We start from the raw sequence: 21,081 nt of genomic DNA, 5'->3' as shown, positions 1-21,081 counted from the left end.
AGAAAACCTGTTTCTTCCTATGCAAGTGGGGCTTTTGGGCAACTGGTCATATTGTTGCCACAAGGAAAATATTAATATGTTCCAAACAGGAAAAAATGAACAAGACTACCTTCTTTTGACCATGACATAAAAAATAAATAAAAATCCATAACAAATTGGTACAAGAAAGAAAACATCAAATTTCTAATACTTGGAAATTTAGAAAATAAAACCTTCTAGGAGATTAAAAATAAATGTTCTGACTAATTCTGGTAAAATACAGTGAAATTAGACTGAAACAACATACTTCCAAAGTCATTATAGTAAGAAAAATTAACGCTTAAATCTTATGAGCTAGGGCTGGGGTGCAGTTCATGGTAGAGTTCATGCTTAGCATGGTGCAAGGTTCTGGGTTAAATTTCGAGCACCAAAACCAAACCAAACCAAGACAAATAAGAGATATTGCCTGAGCTTTTTTTTGTGTGTGTGTGAAAAATACTTGTTTTAGCTTGGTCAATACTCATTTCAACTTTCAAGAATGGTCAGCTGTCTAAATGTCAGAAACCAGAATACTAAAACCTGCTTTCATATGACTTCTTTGCAACTAAAGTTTTAAGTGTGAAATTGGCTTGGCTAAGAGATACACTTTTGTGAGTTCTACAGCAGCACTGTCCTACAGAAGTATGACACTGTCTAATTCCATGTTAAAGCTTCCAGTAATCAAGTTGGTATGGTGGTACATGCCTGTAATTCCAGTATTTGGGAGGCTGAGACAGGAGGATTATGAGTTTGAGGTCAGCCTGGACTACATAGCAAGTTCATAGACTACATGGTGAGGAAGAGTGGAAGGAGAGTGCTAGAGTGGGTGAATTCAAGTATATCTGACATATTGTAAGAAGTTTTGTAAATGCCACAATGTACCCCCACCCAGCACACCGATAAAAAAATTTTTTAAATATCATGTAAAGAAAGTCTGACTACTAGATGGAAAATGAGAAAGCGTTTTTCTGTTGCTTTGAATGTTTCTCCTGGTAGAAACCATTGGTGATGCAGTGTCTAATTGTTCTATCAGCCATAGGTGCCATGTTAACAGTGTCTTCCTGATTTCTGCATCAGAGCTTAGGGATGTACTCTTGAAGTCAACATTTCCAGTAATGGGGTCCAAATTCTTCCCTCCCTCCCTAATTGTACCAAATGTGGCACTTGCATTGGCAAGCCAGTGTTGAGATGGACTTCTGGAGTCATTGATCAGAATCAAGCCTGTATATTCAGACCTCCCATACCTCTCTAAGCACACAATGCCATCAAGTTTCTTTCTGTTTAAAACGGAATGTTTTTTGCTTCCTGACAATGAACTTCAAGTGTACACTACATCATCAATAATTTTCTTATTCCAGAAGAAATGAAAATAAATAAGCCAAGGAGTTAAAATGTTAAATATCTTCAATAAAATGAGCATAAAATAGAGAAGGTATTAATAAAGAAAAAGATAAATTGAAAATATTTTGACCAGTGTTAGAGTAAAATTAGAAATGCACAAAATTGGGAATAAATAGAACATAAGATGTATAAGAGAACTAAAATTATAATAGTGTAAATACACATAAATGATTATAAATTTTAAAAAAACATGGAATGGAGACCATGAAAAATTAAGTAATTGAAATGATCAGATATGGGGAGTATTTAAATATTCATAAAACATGAAAAAATGAAGTATCTTAGATGATAGAGTACTGTCTTTCCACAAAAGAAGTTCCACCAGTGACAAAAAATCACTCTTCTCAAATCATCATATCAGATGTAACAGATGGAAAACATTAAAACAATGAAAACTAAGATGAGACTACAGTGTTTAAATCATCTGGGTTCTATACTGCTAGCCTCAGCAGTTAGAGCAGTTAGCACTCAGAAATATTCATGAAAGGTGGCAGGAAAAAAAGTGTAATCTTGAATGATAAAAAGTATTATCTGAGTGTTTGAAAAGGTGAGAATTGGTTTTCCTCTAGCCGTTTGGTCAAGTGATACAGCCATTAGCCATCACTAACACTTACGGACAAATAGAACCTGACAGGTTGGTAGAAGTGAAATCTTTCTCCAACTTACTGGCATTGTCAATTTGAGTGCACCTTTCCATTCCACTAATCAAAAACTAGATGATAAAATTACTCAAGAGGGGGATAAGATACCAAGCATGTGATTTATAAAGTATAAATTAATGTTTACCCACTATTCCTTGATTACAAATGAAGTAATTATATACAGTTTGTTCTGTCCAACATTGTTTTCATAAAAGAATGTATAAAACTCAAATATATTCCACTGTTTCCTTCCTTCCTTCCTTCCCCCCCTTCCCCCCTCCCTTTCCTTTCCCTTTCCTTCTCTCTTTTTTTTCTAGGGCTAGGGATGAAATCCCAGTGTACATGCTAAGCAAGTGCTCTACCACTGAGCTACATCCCAATCTCATACTTCACTTTTTTATTCATTATTTTATGCAGTGTAGTAATTTTTTGATATCTGGGGCAGCCAAATAATAGACTAAGCATACATTTCTTCAGGTCAGAACCCATGACTTTTCTATCTTATTCCATGGCCTGCATAAAAAGGTGGTGCCAGAACTGACTTGGAGATAATGTAAAATTGAATTTACTTCAAAGTGTTGATTTACTTTAAGCAACCCATTATGTCCTATAATCTTTGATCAGCATTTAACCCCTTTAACAGTTTCTTTCTAAGGAATCAGAGCGCTTAGCTCCTCACTGTGTGACAGCAGCTGCCATAACTCATCACCATGTGCACAGAGAGACATTTCTAACAGCACTGCTCCCAATGACAGCCTGCACTGGGCCTCAAGTAGTCGAGAGCACCCATGTTTGTTATAAGGAACTTGTGACTAATGAAGACTCTGTCATCTTGTTCAGCTCCTGTACCAGAAACTTGAAGAGAAAAACCAAAGAACATGAATATAGCTAAGATGTTTACTGCCTACCTGCCAATCTTGCAGATCTGCAATGTACTAATAAAGTTTCAATTTTTCTAAAAATTCAGCAATTGACAATGATCTATGATCATTTTAATTGCTATGATTCTGAAGATTAATGCTGACAAAGTATCATTAAAATATCAATATGATATGTTTTAAAAATTAAAATAAATTTTCCTGAGTTTGTGTCTCCTCATTCTGTACATCATGTTTAGTTTGATTATATTGGCTGGTTATTTAAAATTGCCTTTCAAAATTACTAATTACAAAATCGGAAACTAGCCCAGTATTGCCAAATATAATGGAGGTGAAAAAGAATGTAAAGCCCTACTTTTTCTTAGGCTATTTCTGTTTAATTTAAAAGCCAACATTTAAAAAACATTTAGGAAACTAGATCCAAAGGGAGAGTTACACAATTATTCACACTAAATTCCTTACCTAAAAAAAATAAAGGAGAAAAAAAATGAAAGAAGGGCAAAAAGAAAGGAGGGAAAATAAATAAAATAAGCAAATCACAACATGACTGTATTTGATAATAAATTTTATGCTCTATTGATTGAACAAATAACAAAATATTTTGTCATACAAGTAGAATTAATCAATGCAGCACTTCAGATATAATAAGATTACCTTTAGACTCAAATCTGAGAAAAATTACATTTATGGCAATAACTATATACATATACATATCTAATTTTACTTAGCATAGATCATCATAGTTCATTATAATGTCAGAGGTATGAGTATGCAATATTGCTATGTATAATTGTCCACAGTCATTGTTTCTCAAAAAATGGTCGCTAAAATGGTTTTCTTTTTCTAATTTATTTATTTTTATTAATTTATTTTTTGTGATTCCACATTTTAATTCATGTATAGGAACATTTTTTAAAGTAGAAGTGTTATGGGGTTGTCAAAAAGTTTGAGATTCAATTCCATCAAATGCAGTTAATTTGGAAGATTTATATATATATGTATGTATCTTATTTATATTATAAATATATATGCATATATTGTAAATCTCCAAACAGATAATATTTTATCCAGTATTCTTACCTTTTTTCTGAGAGAATTTTTGATTGGACTCATTTTCTTTTGGAACATCATTAAAATAGCATTAAAGAATAGGTTTGGAGTGTTCTAATTTTTAAATACTGGTAAAATTTATAGTGTCCATAGGAATGGTAGTTATGAAGCATTGAAAAACTATAAATGTTTAAATGTAAAACTTATTATATGAATATTATTTCTACCTATTATATGAATATTATACATACCATGTATTAATATGTTCACTTACTAACAATAGAAGGCTTAAAGTACAGAAACTTACATGCAAAACCTGGGGAAAAAGATTAGCATCCAAGGTAAGACACAAAATGAGAGTATTTTCCACATTTCTCCTAAAAACCCAATGATGCTAAAAATAAGATTGGAGAAGAGGATCAGAATTTCAAAGCATCAGAAAAAGCAGAAACGTGTTTATTCCTCTTTCATTGCCCTGCAAAGTCTCTGTTTAGGTCCAGGCCATGCAACACTTCCTGTATCAATTCTTCCATCATTTCCTAAAGTGAGCCATTATCATAGAACATCCATGCTTTTTATTTGTTTCTCATGTAAAGTACTTATCCCATTCTGTCGTGTTAATACCTGTTGTTCACCCTATTAAATTGGACATTTGACCTGGATGGTGACCATCTCTCTGTGCCTAGATTATAATGTTAATATACACAGATTAACCTTAAGCAACTAGGTGTCACTATAAAAGTAACAGTCACTACAAGCATATTTTTTAGAAAGGGCAGCAAACTAGACACTGTGCTATGTTTGTCATTTGAGAGTAAAGGTCATAATATTCTCATTTACATCCTGTGTACTTATTTAGCAATTTATGATTTGCATTGAAATACACTTAATTTTTAATGTCTTAATTTTGAGGAATAATACTCTGCTTTGTAGGAGTAATCAAAATATAGTATTATTAAATTTGAGCATATAATTTATAAAAATGTTCATTGCAAAATATTTCTCAGTTAACTACTTTTACTTATTTGAAATCCACTTATTTTTTTCCACTGAAATTCTTTCAGACTTTCATTGGACTTTTTGCCATTTTCCTTTCATTTTTATTGCTTTAGTGTAGTAATGGAAGATGCATTCATGCCTCATGAAATTTCTAGAAAATTTAAGGAGAAACCTTTAAAGGCCTTTATAAATATTTTCACCCTTTCAAACTTGAATTAATGCTGTGATGTAGAAATAGGAAAAAGTATCCTATGGGCCTAATTGAGTGTATTTATTTATTTATTTATTTATTTATTTATTTTTCTTCCCCTGCAGTTCCTTTAGAGACTCAAACTGGGTAAAGAAATTCACCTTGGCTGACAACTTCTGGTTCTCACTAGAGGTCGCAGGATGTCAAAAAACTGACCAGCCAACAAGGACACAGCTGTTCATCTGTACAAAACATACTCTTTGCACAATCTGGGGAATGCCTCAGATCCAGCACCAATTAGAAAACCATAGTCTACAACACTTTGGGGCAATTAGTGCCCTGACTCCTGCTCTGTTTCTGTCTTTGAAATTAAGAGCTTCAGAGCTATGTGGCCTTTGAAAGGGTCTGAAGGATTGGTGTGACATTCTCCAGAACAAATGCTTCCATAAGTTAAGGTTATCTCATAGCTAAGATTATGACCATATTTTCTCCATTTTATGAAGGGTTAGAGATGTTTAATTAGAATTCAATCAATATCATAAGTTCAACACTTACAAAATCAACACTTCTGTCAGAGTTTTGAACATTTTGCTGGAAAAGGAGGGAATATTGTCCATCGTTAATTAACAGGCTTTAGTAGGTTTTCCTTTAGTAGATATTTCTTCGATCTTCAAGTTTCATCTTGAAACAGAACTTCATGTTGTACTTTCAATATCTTACTTTGATGTGGTGCTCATACTTGTAGCTTTCTGCTCATCACATTAACTAGGCCATTAAGAATACACAACAATGCCAAAAAATACAAACACAAATCTCTCTGTCAAGTGATTGTATGACAGTACCAATAATTGCAAATCCTAAGGAGAACTTTTAAAGGAGAAATCATTCTTTAAATTTACCTCAAGATGAGTAACAGGGCTAAAGCGTTAATCTTATGAAAAGGTATATTATGAACATTGGGGATAAAACAGATTTTCATCTTTGACAGAAAGTCAAAAGCCACAAGTAATCTTGCAGGTTAAAAAATAGCTATCCTAATCTATGGTAGTTGATATTTGAAAGAAAAATGCAACTAATTTTGCCGTAAAATAGGCTCTACTTAGCTAATTTAAAATTAATCATAATATTATTCACTTTGATGTTTATTATTTGGGAAAATTATACATTAGGAATAAATGTGATGGAGGTCAAAGCAGCAAAGGTCAAGTTAGAAAGGAGTAAGATTATTTTGGGGGTAGGAAAAATGCAATGTAAAAACTGGTCTACTCCATTAAGTGTTTTGTAACATTTAGATCATTAACTGGCATGTATGTTGGTTTTATGAAGAACTTCTCATTTCATGATAATTTTATTTATCCTTTGGGAACATGTCCTGTGAACTGAGGCACTCATATGTTGGATTGTTTGAATAAAGATGGCTAATAAAATGTCTCCATATGTATTGAATTAATTGCTCTAACTAATGAATTTCCTGTTTTACTAGTAACTAAGAGCACACAGCTTCAGGTTCTCTGCATGTGGTCTGATAAATGTCAAAGTAAGCTATAAACTTTGCACTGATTTTAAAGCCAAACACATGACAATTTCCATTTCACATAGCAATTGTTACTATAGAAGAAGAAAAGAAGAGACACTCACTTTATAGATTTTCTAGAAATGTTCAAATCTTGTAATTTCTTCTTGAAATTATTAGTGTTTATTTTAAAAAGGGAGTTGTACTTAGAAATTGTTCTAGCAACAGGATGAAATTACTTTTTATGTTGATGTTCAAACCCAAAAGAGTGAGCAGACTTTTTCAAATCCTTCTGAAGATCAGAAAGAAAGAGAGAAAGAGAACAACTCTGCCACTCTTCCAAGTATAATACTTAATACCGAGGAGTGAGATAGGTTCAGTCATACAAAGAACCTATGACCACAACTCACAAATGGTGTTTTAGAAGAACAATAATTTAGAAAGAACTGGGTATTGAACAGATGCAAACTAAAATGAAAAAACCAAGGAAATTGTCCAGAGATGTCAGGAACTTATCCGCTAGCAAAGAATTAAAACACCCTACCCATCTGAAATAGCTATATAATTGAGGATCAAAACCTTGTCTGAGTAATTAGCTCTTGCCAGCCCTGCTCTCCTGTGTACCCTGGCAAGGCAGCGTGGACACTAGTGCTCTTCGGGTCCCAGGAGATAATTAGAATCTGCTGTTAGGAGAGTAGCTGGTCCTCCCTGGCCCAACTCTGCTCTGCTCAGTTTACAAGACCTTTTCTTTCCCTCTTGGGTTATCAAACATAGAGTAAGTCTGAATGAACTCTTTCCACAGGAGGCAATGAAGAAGAAAAACATGAAATAAATTGTCCTTTCTAAATGGAGACTACTCTAGTGTCTCAGAGTGTGAGAATTGGTGTTACTAGCTGATAACAACCCATACTCACCCAATTGAGGGAATACTGTTAATGTCATTAAAGTGCTTGGAAGATGAAAAGCAATAAATATATAAATATACATACTTCAGATTTTTCATATTGATTGGAAGTTGGTTTTATAGTGCAAAATTATTGATTAAGTGGGTGGAAAAGCCACCCAAAGTCAGTTATAGTGCCTAAAGATGAAGGCCAAGGTAATTAATTATTGCCACCTAAAAGCCCAGTGCAGCTCACAAAATAAATCTGGCTGGGTCCCGGAACTAAGCCCCCGAGCACAATGGAGAGTTTAGAAACATAAAAAAACTAGTGTTCAAGTGCAGCTGCATATTGTGAATAGAATTTAATAAGTTATAAAATAACTTGGTGATTTTACAATGCATCATAAAAAATGAAGTCATGAGAGTTTTAAATATATACCAACCAATTATCCAACAACCCAATCAAGAGCGTAGCAAACAATGTTAGTTTTTTCAATTTAGCTAATTTCAGTACACTGTGTTTTCATTTTATTTATTTATTTTTCAGTGAACTTATTGCCACTTTATTTCAAGCACTGCAAAAATGTATTTTAAATAAAATACTGTTCCAAAGCATTTACTGAACCATCAGGACTAGATGAGACCAAGAACTATCAGAATTAACAAAGGACAGTATACAATATACAAACATCTTTTTCCTTATTATTTACAAGTTATTATTACTGCACTCTGGTCTCTGACACCCTGCAATGCTGTCTGTATGAAACCTGCCATTTTCAAGTTCAGAAGCTAGCTTGTAAAACTACAGGGCAAATCATTTCAAAATTAGGTATACAAAGATTTCAGAAATCTCATACATTGTAATACTTTATGAGTGCAACATTATCTTTCAATCCACTTACTTGCAATATACATGTAAAAAATAATACATGAGAACAGTACAACAGAATCATCCTTAAACACAACTTATCCTAAATGTACTACTGTGTCAATTTGTCTGTGACAGCTCTACAAATATTGGCAGGTATAAGCAATGACAAAAAGGGTTAAGAGACTTTAAGGCAATAATACCCATTCTTAAAAATGAACCAAATATAATAGTTCTTCCTAAGTGTAAAATAAGACAAAATATTAAGGTAACAATCTAGCCTGCCGTGAGTCATGCATTTTAGACATGAAATAAAATAAACATGGCTTTTATATATGGTTTAGAGCTGGTGGAGAGGCTCAGGTGGCACTTGGATCTTTCAGGTTGAATTGTCTTTTAGCTCCATAAATCATGTCCATTCTGAAGGTGGTACCTTGGTTCTTTCATTTTCTACAACAATAAATATGAAAACCACATTTTTCATTTCCCAAGGTTAACAAGCCTTAAGACTCACTTTCTTCAGGTCACCTGACTTTGACATCCATTCCATTATGACCTTATAGGTATATTGTGTTCACTTGTTAATAAAAAATTCAAGAATTGTTTCAGGTAGGTGAGGAGGTGTATCACCATTAACGTGCACATCTCACTGCGTTTTTACTTACTGATTTTTTTCCTTTATTGTGCTGGATGGGGTACACTATGGCACTTACAAAGTTGCTTACAATGTATCAATTATATCATGCTTGAATTCATCCCCTCCACTGCTCTCCTTTATCCTCCCTCCCCTGATTTGTGGAATAGTTTCAGCAGGTATCACTATTGCATTTACATGCCTGTGTATGCATTTTTTGCACTGGATTTACCCTCTTACCCCTTTTCTCCACCACCTCTCCCCCGGGCAGGTGCCAAAACCTCACCCCCTGGGCAGGACCTGTTCTACTCTTCTGTTCTCTGATTTTGCAGAAGAGAAAAGATAAAAAGAAAAGCAAGACATTTTTGTCTGTTTGAGATAAAGGTAGCTACACAAGGAGTTTCCTTGTGGTATTTCCATGTAAATATGTTTTATAACCACAATTGGTTTATCTTTTTTAATTATCTACATTTTACTTTAGTCCCTTTCTTATGTTGGTTTCAGCTGGTTTAAGATTTCTATATCCATTCTTGTACAGAGAATGTATCACCCATATTCAATGACTATTGAAAGATATTTGCTCTGGTAAATCCAAGCTGACAGAAATTTATTTTGCAAAGGAATATTAATAAAATTAGCAATGGAGTATTACTATTATTTGGACATTTAGTTGTTTGTGAGTGGGGACAGGGAAAGGAAGATAAAATTCTGAAGTGAGTGGGTTATGTTAAGAATCTAAGCACTCTCCTTTTTTACTCTTTATTTTACTTTCTCTTTTTGCCTGCAAAGAAAAAAAAAATCTAGATTTTCCCAATTCCTTTGTAAGTACTGATTGCAAGTTTCCTTTCAGAGTCTGACTTGATTGCTGGTGCTCTCAAAGAGTGTCATCATTTGTGGGTGGGAGAAGTGAGGATGTCATAGTCACTATGGAGCTCCTACCTTGAGGCAGGCTCCACGCTAAGTGATTTAAATACTTGATATATTTGTATTGTACAATAGCCATGCAAGGTGCTATATAGAGTTCATTTTAAGTATCCTCCAAAGGTCTATGTGTTAAAAGTTTGGTACCCAGTGTGGCACTATTGGGAGATGGTGGAACCTTTAAGAGGTGGGGCCTCATGAGAGGTTTTCAGATCATTCAGGATGTTCCCCTAAAGAGGATAATGGTACTCCAGCCCCTTCTTCCTTCTCATTTTCACTTTCAGCCATCAGGTGAGTGGCTTTGTGCTTCCTACATTCCCCAGCATGATGTACTGTCTCACCGCAGACCAAAAAGCAACAGGGCCAACCAACTGTGATTAAAAACTCCAAAAGTGAGCTAAAATAAATCTCTTTATAAATTGATTATTTCAGGTATTTGTTAAACTTATGGAAAGGTGACTAATATATAGGGTAATATTTTACTTTGGTCTGTTTTCAGCGCTAGAGATCAAATCAGGGCCTTATGCATAGGAGGCAAACACTCTTCCACTGAGCTACATCTCTAGCCCTTGAATTCATGAGACAGGATCTTGCTACATAGCTCAGGCTGGCCTTGTACTTACTGTGTAGCCCAGGCCCTTTTGAACTCAAGATTCTCTTGTTTCAGCCTCTCCAGTGCTGACATCGCAAGCCTGTTACCACCACACCAAGGTAACATTTTATTTTAAGGGTAAAAAAAAAATTAAGAAAGAATAAGTGTCCAAAGACATGTAACAACTCAGATAACAATGATTTAAACAAATTTTCTTATCCACAACCCTGCTTTTACTATATGCATTAACATTAATTTTCACTTATATTATAGTGTTAGATATTTTAAATGAGAGGAAAATCTAACTGAGTATTATTTATATTACTGAGCTGGAAGTCAACTTAATTTTTGTTAGTAAAAACAAGTTTATTTCTCATCAGGTATGTGTAGATTATTTTGTGAGATGGATGGCATGGAGAAGATGTGGTTTCTATCCTCTACGAGATAAGGACTAGAATGCAAGAGCAAGTTCTGACTGGAATAAAATCCAGGGAGTTAGAGGGATATAATGCAATGAAGTTTAAAGGAAAAATGGGCCTCAGTAAGAACTAGGAGATATCGACCATTGTTAGATGCATGAGTCTCCACTGTACAGTGCTTGTCAGCAATGTTAGTAGAACTGTAGAACTACAAAGAGTGGCAACTAAAAGAGCCAGTAGAAGGCTAGAGCATATGAGGTGACAATAATATATTCATGAATCACTCAGTCTTCTGATCCTTATTCTTTATCTTCAAAATAGGACCCAAAAATATCAGCAAGTGATTTACCTGAACAACTGGTCTTATGGAGTTTAGGTGTTCGTTTTTCATAAGAAGCTGATACTACTTTATTATATTTTAAAAACTAGGTTATTGTCATTGCATTGGGCATATGTTGTATTTTATCAAAGGCTTTGGTGTCGGTTTTTTAATCTATGGAGTAAGCAGAATAAAATGAAGCCACAGAAACACAGGGCATCTATGTGCCTCACAATGGTGGTATGGTAGAGAGGAAAGGAGTATGGCAAGCTATTAAGGAGTAACTAAGTACTCTTAGTTTAGTGGCTTCCACTCAGACCAAAATCCAGGACCCATTGCATCAGGAAGGATCATTTTTCTGGTGTGGGGAGGTGCACATCTTTTCCTTGACAAAGAAAAATTTTCTTTCACACTTTCATGGTGAAGCAAATATTGACATCTGTTCATTTTTTTTCCTTGGGACACTAGATTTGTGACTTAGGAAATAACAATAAGGAAAGATTTTGCTTGAATGTAAGATCATCTTATTTATTAAGATTTGGGAGCATCCTGCAGTGGTGACACATAAAATAATGTGACATAAAATGTCATAATATAAGGGCTGGTGGAGTGGCTCCAAGTGGTAGAGCACCTGTGTAGTAAATGTGAGGCCCTGAGTTCAAATCCCAGTAACACGAAAAAAAAAAAGTCATAGTATAAAATTTAAAAAGAAAAGAAAATGTAGACATTAAAATCTTTTGAGGCCCAAAGAATCATCTCTTCACAAAAAAGTTTTTGACTAAGATATATACCACTTCATTCAGAAATACAACTGCATTAATATAAAGTAAGATCTTTTAAAGGTCTAAACAATAGAAATTGCTAATATATGCTGTTTTTAATGTACCGATAAGATAATTTCAGAGGAGACAATGAAGTAGTATTACACACTACTTGGTTTTAGTTCAGAGGAGGTGGTGAGATCAGATCAGAAGTCAGGAAGGGAAACTCGTATTTTATTCCATATGAAAGTTTGAAAGAGTTTGAACTTTTAATTTGCCTGGACATCACTAACTTTGCAGGAATGAATATGTTTCATTCATTTATCCTAAGTGAAATTATTGTTATTTGAGTTATTTTTTATAAAGGACATGAAGGAATAGGTTCATGTATTACTTGATATCATAAACAGTCACATCTGGTTTTTCACAAATTGACTACATTAGAAAATAGGCATTTCTAGCTGCATTATCTACAGGACAAATTTAATTACTGTGGCAAAAAACAGAAAATACCAATTGGCATGAAGTTGTCCTCTTATCTGGCTATGTTGGGTGGTTATGTGCCCCAATATTGCTGGGGGTGGTGAGGGCCTTTTGCAGGTGCCATGGTGGCTAAGAGCAGTCAGCAGCCAGGACCACATCAGCACTTCTCACTGAGGGAATTCCACTTCTTTCTGTCCTCCTGAGGTTGAATTCATGTACCACACATATCTGTGGCTGCACTCTGATGGAATATACAACGTCGTAGTCACATGCCTGTTCTTCAGAATTGATGCTTTTTCACGGACAGGACACAATCTCTGTTTAATTTGTAGTCACTGCAACCATAGAAATAAGTGGTGTTTAAAACATGGTGTTGTATTATTATAAACTTAGAGTTAACATTTAAAAAATTAAAAATAAATCAGGGATTGAGGCCTAGGATATTGTGATATAAATAAAGATTTTCTGCGAGCATTTTAGCGATATAGAAACAGCTCTATGTTTTAATCTAAACTTTTAATATGTTCATCACTCTCTCTGGATGACAAATTTATAAAATTGTAAAAGTAAGCAATGATAAATCTGTAGGGAAAACATAATGGGTATCAGTAGATAGTGAGGCAGATGTCCTTATGGTACCATTTTTTTTTCCCCAGAAGAAATGAATGAAAATTCATTCCTGCAAAAGTAAATGACGTTTAGGCAAGCTCCAGGTACTAAGTCTTGAAAACTTAATAAGATAAAATCCTCTAAGGAGATGCATAAGACCTTTAAACTAACATGCAACACTTTCAGGGTCTGGGATAGGGAGTGGGGACACTAACAGAGTCTCAAGAGCAGGGATCCTCTAAAGGAACTTTGCATTTTCTGAGCTCTCTTGGGCTAAGTAGGACAGATTCGTGTTTAGCCCTGCAGTAGAACCACACTGTTATTAATTATGCAAACATTTTTTGGATGGGTAAAAGAATTTGAGAATGACTCAGCAAGAGATTTCGAAACCAGTGCCTTACCTGCTTTTACAAATCTGCTGTTTGCTTTGCATCCTGGGGTTAAAAGTTTCAGATCTGTAGAGGGAGCTCATGATTGCGGTGGTCTCAGAAAACCCCAGTTTTCCTAAAAACGTTGAACCAGTTCAGTTCCACCTAGTCTCCCTATTAAGTTGAAATACTGCATGCTTCTTCAAGAGAAGTCTCTTGCTTTTTTTAAAGGAGCATAAAACCTGGTCAAATCTCCAAACCAATCCAAACCAAACCTTTGACTGGTTCTTCCAGTTGAAGGAGTGTGTGTGTGCATTTATCTTTCTACTTCTCTCTAAATGAGACCTTGTAAGTTGCTGGTAACTGGGAAAAGGGGCAGTGCTTGTCAAATAAAGATGTTAAGGAAAGTGAAGACTTTTTACAAGTTCCTGCTAAAGTGACAATTAAGGATTGAGTTGGAAAAGGAAAGTGCAGATGGATCACCAGTCAGTCCCTGGAAAGCTTGGGGGAGAAGTCCTCTCACCTATTTTGGAAACTGCTTGCAGATGTGGGGAAACCTCGGAATTGCTCACACCAGGGGTTTTGCAGAGATTTCCTCTGATTTTTTAATTTTTTCCCCTTCCCAATTTCCCACAGCCTGTATTTGCTTTGAGTCTGCTTGGCTGACTGTGGTCTACCTCGCTGATCCGCTGCCAGGTTTTCCACACTGTCCTCAGAAGAAGTAAAACAAGTGAAGCCTAAGGAGAAGGATACGGAGCAACTCTGGGCAAGGGCGCCAGAAGTGTCACAAAAAATTTGTTTCCCGAGTGTTTCATCCAACTTCCCTTACTGCGCCCACGTGAGCCATAGCGCCAGCCTTTCCCCGAGGTTTCCTGCTGCTGAAATCTGTAGCTCGATTTTGGATTATTAATATTTTTTTGCAGTGCAGTTCTAAGGATCTTAGTTCTTGGCAAAACTTTGTTGGTTAGGAGACTTTTAAAGTGGTCTGTTTTCTTACCTATTATCGCGAAGGCTCACTTTTCCTCCATTTCTGAGCTGCATGAAGGTTAAAACAGCAGCAAAGGAAATAAACACACTGGCTGTTTATTTGGGGGTGGGAGGTGGGGGGAGAGATCTGCAGCTAAATTGTCACGATCCCTCACGCTACCCCAGGTCTGGCACTCTTAGCTGACACGTACATCATCTATTAATTGCTGTTGGAGGACGCAGATACATAATAGATTCATTTTTATCTTCAATAAAATATAAATGGAATTGTCCGCGCGCTCCTGTCTGTTTATTTGTATAAGACTATCAAAAGAAGTCAGAGAGGAGGCTGTGGCCGGGATCCTGACCCAGACTGTATGAATAAGTAAGCAGGATGCAAGTGATTGGGTTAGATGCTGCGAAGATTTTTTTTTTTTTTTTCAAGTTAGGAAGAGGGTAAAAAGACAGCCTGGCGGGGGCAAAAAGGCCAACAGCGCATCCCCAAATCCTCACACGTTGGCTTTCCTGGCAGTCAGTGGCTTCACTGGCTTCTGCAAGCTTTTAAGGTCTCCCGGCGTGGAAATGCCTGGCCCCCACCCCCTTCTTCGGTCTCCCCTTTCAGTTCAGATGTGCTGATGTGCAGACCGGATTCATCTTCCTGGAGCGGCGGCGGCGGCGGCGGGCGCAGGCGGCGGCGGCTCGCGCTCGGCCGCGGGGTCCTGACAGCGGCGGGGACCCGGCCCGGGAACCCGAGCTCGGGGGGCAGCTGAGCCCGCGGGGCGCCGCTTCGCACACCACGGCCGCCACAGGGACGACCTGGCCGGCTGCGAGCGCCGACTTTGCCCGCTGCCGCCCGCCTCGGGAGCCGAGCTCCCTACCTGCCCTCCGCCCACCCGCGGGCCTCCTGACAACCTCTCCCTACAACTCGGGGTAACGGGCAGTGCTTGCCCTCCCTGCTGTCCCGAAGGCATCCGCATGTCGCCGGACACCTGAACACCCTGGTCCGGCCAAGAAGCCTCCCAGTGGGGGAGAAGAGCACCGGTGTCCCGAAGCCCCGCTCATCAGCGCGGATCGCGGCCGCCTTCCCTCCCGGTCCTGTCCCCTCCTTTGAGGAGGATGGGGTTGGAAGCGCTTTCCCCGAGGATGCTGTTGTGGCTGGTGGCCTCGGGGATCTTTTACTACGGGAATCCGTGGGTCTGCGCTGGCCTCGATTATGATTACACTTTTGATGGGAACGAAGAGGATAAAACAGAGACTCTAGATTACAAGGACCCGTGCAAAGCCGGTAAGTGCCTCTCCAAGTTGGGACAGTGGCGCGCCAGGGATCGCCGCGCAGGATTTCCGATGGGTGGCGGTGGGAGCTCACCTGTTTCCTTCGCTCCCTCGCGGCCCCTCCTTCTCCTCCCCGCCGCCACCCCCTCCCCGCCCCCGCCTTACTTCCCCTCCCCAGCCCTAAGTGGCAGCCGCCGCCTCCCGAGTGGACTGGACTTCTGTGCTAGTGGGATCCAATGCCAAGCTGGCGTCCCGTTCCCTAGCTTGAGTAAAACGTCCCAGAGTTTTTTTTTTGATCCCTCCCCGCTCCCCCAGCAAAACAAACAAGTCATGAATGCAGCTGGCCGCTGTAGGTTTCAAATGCCGGCACTCAGCTGGCTTCATACACCTACAGGGGACAACGCCTCCTCTGTTCCCGGGTGCGGTTTCCCAGTGTTCTTCTAATACCAAGTGGACAGAGTTCCCCCAAAAGGTGGGTGGGAATGGCATCGCTACCTCGGGATACCTTTGCTCCTTCTTTTGCCAGGAATTTTAAGTGTGGATTCCAGGCTACAAGGGGATTGGGGGAATCTTGGATTCCAAGGCATCTGCCCACCAAAAACAAACCTAAACGTGTTTCCAAGTTGCAACTCCATTCAAACTTGTGTCTTCCTGCGAACGCCCCCGGAAACGGCAGTTGGACCCGCCCAGCTTCTGGTCTCCAGGGTCCCGGGATGTCCTGGTCTTTCCCCTCCTTCCCACCCGACCGTAGTCGCTGCGCATCCTTGCTCCTGTCTCCTGCGCCTGAAGTCTGAGCCCCACGTGCCACAGCCAGGTACCACGTGAGCTCAGCGCTCAGGCTTCGCCCAGCGAGGGCCACTACACTAGTCCCCAGCTCCCCAGGCTTCCTGTTCTGCTGGAGTGTGGTGGAGCTGGAGGTGACCTCAGATAGTGTCTGCACTCAACTAACTTTGGAAAGGTTACAAGGAATGGTTGGAGGCTATCTTCGAGAGTTTGTAAGGTGTCCCATTGTGAGAGGCGTGGGCTTTGGCCAAAAAAGTGGGCAAAGTATCAAATACATTTTCCTCCAGACTCCTGCAGGGTTGGAAGGTCTGTGAGTGGAATTTCTTCCCTTTCATAGCCAGGTGAACCTCATTCAACCTCTCTTGGGCCTGAAGGAAAGAGACTTGTGCACAGTGAAGGAGAATGATGGAAATTACATAGCTACTTTTTTTTTTAATACTTTTTATGACGCTTTGCTCTGACAAGGGGGAGAATGGGTGCTGTATTCCCGTTGTCAGATCTTTCTTAGTGAGCACTTAGTGCAGATATTTATTCAACACTTAGAGTGGTTTATCAGGAATTTGTGTGTCTGGAAGTCAGAATTCTGGCTTAGGTCAATGTTGCTTCTAAGTTACTTCCTATCGCCTTTAACGCTGTTTCCTCACCCAAGTTTCCTGAAGGTTTGGACCAGAAGACATTATTCAGCTATGGTGAATGACTAGTGACTGAGCAACTCCCCAAATGTACTTTTTCAGCAGGAAACATGAGTTATGCTTGCAAGTTGATGAAAATTGTGCGTTGCTTGTTTGTGGTAATATGTACATGACATGTTATTTATAAGATTGTTATGGGAAACATCTATTTTGTACTCTCTATGAAAGATTTAACCAGCTCTCAATATGAGGTATTTGCTTCTCAGCAAATAAGCATATGAGGCAAGGCAATCAAAACTTTAATAACATTTACTTTTTATTTCATCTTTGATACGGGTGTATTTTTTTTTCTAATAAGACTAAATTTATTCAATACCCTAGTAAAAGTTTGAATTATAAGTATCCACCGGTTTAAAAGTAAAAGACAGATTTGTAGGTTTCTAATATATTAATTCAAAGTGCATGACTACACACCTTACATCTTGCAGGCAGGGTATGAGGAAGGGGAAAAAGAAACTGTGGTTGAGGTCTAGTAATAAATAAATACAGAAGTAGAGATGATCCCTATCATAATATATTCTACCACCAATACTACACCCAAAATGTAAAAAAGAAAAAAAAACACTTCAAAGTAACTCAAGGATGATAATGGCTGGACTCTTGTGATTCACCTCAAAGACTGTGGGAGAACTGACCCAACTCACTGTGTAGTTTGTACATATGGTGGCTTGTAGCATGTAGAATTTTCCCCCAAAGGAAGAAATAGGTAAGTACTGAGTCTAGTTATCATAAGGCAGGTGATGGTTCTCCCTCATTATGAACAGTCTGAACTGGCACTTTTTTCTGAACTTTTAGAAAACAGGCAACGAGAGTACTTTGATTTTATTTCTTCTTTGATACAGGAAATAATGAGTTTAGATCTGAAGAGCTCCACATTCAGAATATCTCAATATTCAGAAAGCCCAACTGAAAGAAGCCAAACCAAAATCAACATACCTAGTATTAATACACACCTCTTTTCTTCTAGTAAATTTTACTTTAAATAGAGTGAAAAGTACCCCAAATCCTAACAGGTTAAAACAAGTCAGCCACCTATTCTATAAGATAAAACCTTTTCAAAGGTCATCTGAAGTAATCCAGGCTAAAACTGAATTGTGCACATTTCAGTGAAGTCACCAAATAGTCATGTAGCTGAAACAGAATCAAGTATTTACACCCTTGGCAAGTCCTCTAAGGAATGTGCCCCCAGAAGCACTAACCCATGCTCAATGATACAGGTGTATTTTTTTATGTAGCTATTGAAATTGAAACAACTGAAACAACTTAGAATGGATTATTATTCTTATTTCTTCCCTGTCTTTGGATAGAAGAGGCTTAACTGTGAATGAGTGAGTGAGTCTGTGTGTGTGTGTGTGCTGAGAGAAAAAATAAGAATGTCTCAAGAAGTATGCCCAGAACCTGAGACCCCCCCCCCTTTAAAAGGATCTATCTAGCCTTTGAAATTTACTGAAATGAAAGGTTTTAACCTATCATCTTGGCTAAAGAGTGGCAAAGTTTCATTGCCTCCAACTTAGTACTGCACAAGACAAATCACAGATGTCATAACAGGAAAAAAATGAATACATTGAAATCTAAAGGAAGAGTTCAAAGAAGCTCAAAAGTAAGAAAGGTGAGGACAGGTTGGTGAAAGGTAGCTAGGCAAAAGCAAGAGAGGTACTTCCCCGATGCTTGGGCAAATCCAGGGCATGGATTTCTCTAACAGGGGTCCTAATATTCCTTAAACTACACAGTGGCTTACTCTCATACTGGCACACATACCTTTATGGTTTCAAAGCATTTTTGAGTACATTGTTTTAACTAGGGTTCACAGCAGCCCAATGTGGTAGAATTTGTTAATTTTCCCATTACACAGATAGGAAAACAGAGGCTTGAGTTAAATGTCTTTGTTAAGTTTACTCAGAACTCAGTTCCAAGTCTCCTAATGTCAAAGTCTGGCAGCATTTAATGATTACATTATTGCATTTTAGTTGGCCTTTTGGAGGCCTTCTTTGAAATGCAAGCAATAGAAGTTATTCCATCTGTAATCCTGAGTAATACAGATGCAAGATACTTTTACACCTGATGTAGGTGATGTGACTAAGAACATAATTTCATAACTTCTAACCCTAAGTCCTTAGAGACAGAGATCATAACTAGTTTTTAATGCTTAACCCAGGGATGAATTATCAGATTACCACTATTAGGAATCTAGTATATTTTCAATACCTCCTTAATATTCTTATGCCACTAGATTTCTCTCTTTCTGGAGTTCAAAACGGCCATAAGGGACCTTGGGAAGCTGATGCTGCAGGAGCTTATCTTAGAGCAAGGTTGAGGTGTCCTGTTTCATTATCTTATTGCAAGGATAAGTGTTAATTTGAGGACTGATTATTTGTGAAGCATCTCAGAAAATTAACTTGTAAAGTTGTGACTTTACAAGTTAATTTTCTGCCAGATTTATATAAAGATTATCTGAAAAAGCAAAGAACAATGGAACCAACTGCATTAACACGTATCCCTTCCTCCCTCCCTTGCCCCTCCCTTTTTTCAGTTAAGGGGATGTTAGGAAAGTGCAGACAACTGAAAATATACTATCTGGTAATGGAGATTGACTAAATTAGTGTCTTAAATGATGAGAAGAGGCTTAGAAGACTGATGAAATACAATGTTTGTTCTGAAGACTATCCTCTGTAGACATATATGGCACAATGAAACAAAAAAGACTTTCTACCTTGAAACTCTTGAGTAAATGATTTATTTTTTCTTGGAAAAAAATACAAACATGATGACGGGTCAGTGAATGCAAGGATCTGTCTGTCTTTTGAGAAGCCTCTGTCTGCAAGGCTGTTGATACAGAAATAGGCTTTTGACATTGTAGAGACTTCATTCTGCTTTTCTTTATAACCAGGGTCCTAATGTCATAGTATACTAGATTTTGGAATTATTTTTCATAACTTTATAATTTCTGGGTAAGATGAGTCTTCTTGTCTCCTGTTCTCCCCCTCTTCCCCTCTTCTCCCCCTCTTCCCTTCCTCCTTTCCTTCTTCTTCCTCCTCTCCTCCCCTTCTCCTCTTTCTCTTCTCCTCCATGTTATACTCTCTGGATGCACTGGCAGCATCTCAGATGTGGCATTTCAGAACTTGATGCTCAACTCCATGTCTACTTTATTCCTTCATAATGTGAAATACCCAAACATTTATTTCTTGGTCAGCATCTCTCTAGACTGTCAAGCTCTCATTTAAAAAGTGCATTTCAGGGAACTGCTTCTCCTAACCAGTCTCTTCTGTTTTACTTTTCATTCCTTAGATCATGAAAATTTTTTTTTTTACTTCCTCTGCCTCTGATGCCAACCCAGAAGTGGCCAAAATACTGTTTTTGCAAAGGGGATGATAAGGCATTGTATTCCATATACTTGAATTCTGTTCTCCACTTGCCAGTAGAATTCTTTATTCTTGTCTTGAGGGCCCAATGCTGCTTTGGTCCACAAATGGCCGTTACTATTAATAGATACAGCAAAAGATAAATTATTTTTCTTGATATTCCCCCAGATTATGCTAACTCTAAAGTCCCCTCTTCTCCCCTCCTCTCCCTTCTCCTCCCCTCCCCTCTCTCCTTGTTTACTTAGTCTTCTGAGTTCTTCCCACTTTTTGTCTCTCGAGGATATTAGCCACTTATTAAATGATAGTTTGTGAATTTTCTCTCCCATTCTGTAGGTCATCTTTTCACTCTGTTGAAAAGATGTATTTTCTTTACTGTGTGAAAACGTTTTAGCTTGCTATAATCTCATTTGTCTGCTTTTTTCTTTTGTGTCTTGTATTTTCACATTCTTGTTCAGAATATCC

At 37.9% G+C, this 21,081-nt stretch overlaps 1 protein-coding gene across 4 annotated transcripts in view; it reads left to right on the top strand.

Moving 5' to 3' along the window:
• Positions 1 to 15,286: 15,286 nt before the first annotated feature.
• Tll1 (tolloid like 1) overlaps positions 15,287 to 21,081 on the top strand; it is a 213,683-nt gene continuing 207,888 nt past the window's right edge. Inside the window, exon 1 of one of the 4 annotated variants that reach the window (XM_074055035.1) lies at positions 15,287 to 15,798. In XM_074055035.1, coding sequence (XP_073911136.1) covers positions 15,630 to 15,798 — 169 coding nt within the window. In that variant the 5' untranslated portion in view covers positions 15,287 to 15,629. The remainder of the gene's footprint in view (positions 15,799 to 21,081) is intronic. The other 3 variants (XM_074055034.1, XM_074055032.1, XM_074055033.1) reach the window with 3 other exon arrangements.

Source organism: Castor canadensis, chromosome 14 (assembly GCF_047511655.1).
Source record: "Castor canadensis chromosome 14, mCasCan1.hap1v2, whole genome shotgun sequence".
NCBI classification, from domain to species: domain Eukaryota; kingdom Metazoa; phylum Chordata; class Mammalia; order Rodentia; family Castoridae; genus Castor; species Castor canadensis.
This window is presented reverse-complemented; position numbering and strand designations above follow the sequence as displayed.